This window comes from Lipotes vexillifer, unplaced genomic scaffold (genome assembly GCF_000442215.2).
Source record: "Lipotes vexillifer unplaced genomic scaffold, Lipotes_vexillifer_v1.1 scaffold639, whole genome shotgun sequence".
Taxonomy (NCBI): Eukaryota; Metazoa; Chordata; class Mammalia; order Artiodactyla; family Lipotidae; genus Lipotes; species Lipotes vexillifer.
The window spans coordinates 1,456,103-1,456,881 of record NW_006786377.1 but is presented as its reverse complement, the minus strand read 5'-3'; the positions used below and the strand labels follow the sequence as shown (position 1 = coordinate 1,456,881).

The window sequence follows — 779 nt, the reverse complement described above, 5'->3', positions numbered from 1 at the left end:
ATATATATATATATCTCAGGATGAAAGCAGTCATGCTGACCAATAAAAGTAATTAAGTGATAAAAAAACTACTAGGCATTCAAGTTTGAAAATGTGTAGAAATTCGCTCCCACCTTTTAATTAAAAAAAATCTTAACAAGTACAACCTACGAGTAGGTCCTATAGCAATGCATGCTTTCTGTTTTTAGAATATTTGTCTTTGGTTTCTTACCAGTTGCATGCAGTTCTCCATCTGTTATTTGCTTTGCTGTCTCCTATATCATGAATTAGTTGGTTTGGTGTTAACATGGGTAATTGATAACAGAGGTTACATTTTTATTATAGTCACCGAAAAACAGGAGAATTAATATTAGTATTGAAATGTAAACACTTAGTGATAGTTTATGACTTACCTTCACTTTTTTCAGTCCCTCACAAGTCTCAGTTTGGGCACAGTTCATCAATGATTCTTCAAGTTTTGCCAGCCAGGTTGCAATGTCATTAATAAACTTCTCCACTTGTGCACTCTGAGAGGTGAACTCTTTCAAGGTTCCTTTTGCCTCTTCAGCAATTTCTCTGGCATGCTCCAGTTTCTGCCTTAAGTCGGCTTCTATAAACTAAACATAAAGTAAGATTTCATTAAAATCCGTGAAGACCAGAGCATTCGTTCAGTAGGATTCGTTCACGTGCAGCTTAACTGTAAAAATCGCAGAAGCCTAACCATGCATGCTAATTCAACTTTTCTAAGGAGGAAAATCAGTGGGTACAAGTTGCCAAATATCTTAAGTGATGGGAAAATG

The 779-nt window shown here is 35.7% G+C and overlaps 1 protein-coding gene across 1 annotated transcript in view; it reads right to left on the bottom strand.

Annotated features, from left to right (window-relative positions):
* Positions 1-779, bottom strand: part of SYNE1 (spectrin repeat containing nuclear envelope protein 1) — a 385,453-nt gene that overhangs the window by 255,799 nt on the left and 128,875 nt on the right. Inside the window, exon 44 of the mRNA XM_007458743.1 lies at positions 393-596. Coding sequence (XP_007458805.1) covers positions 393-596 — 204 coding nt within the window. The remainder of the gene's footprint in view (positions 1-392; positions 597-779) is intronic.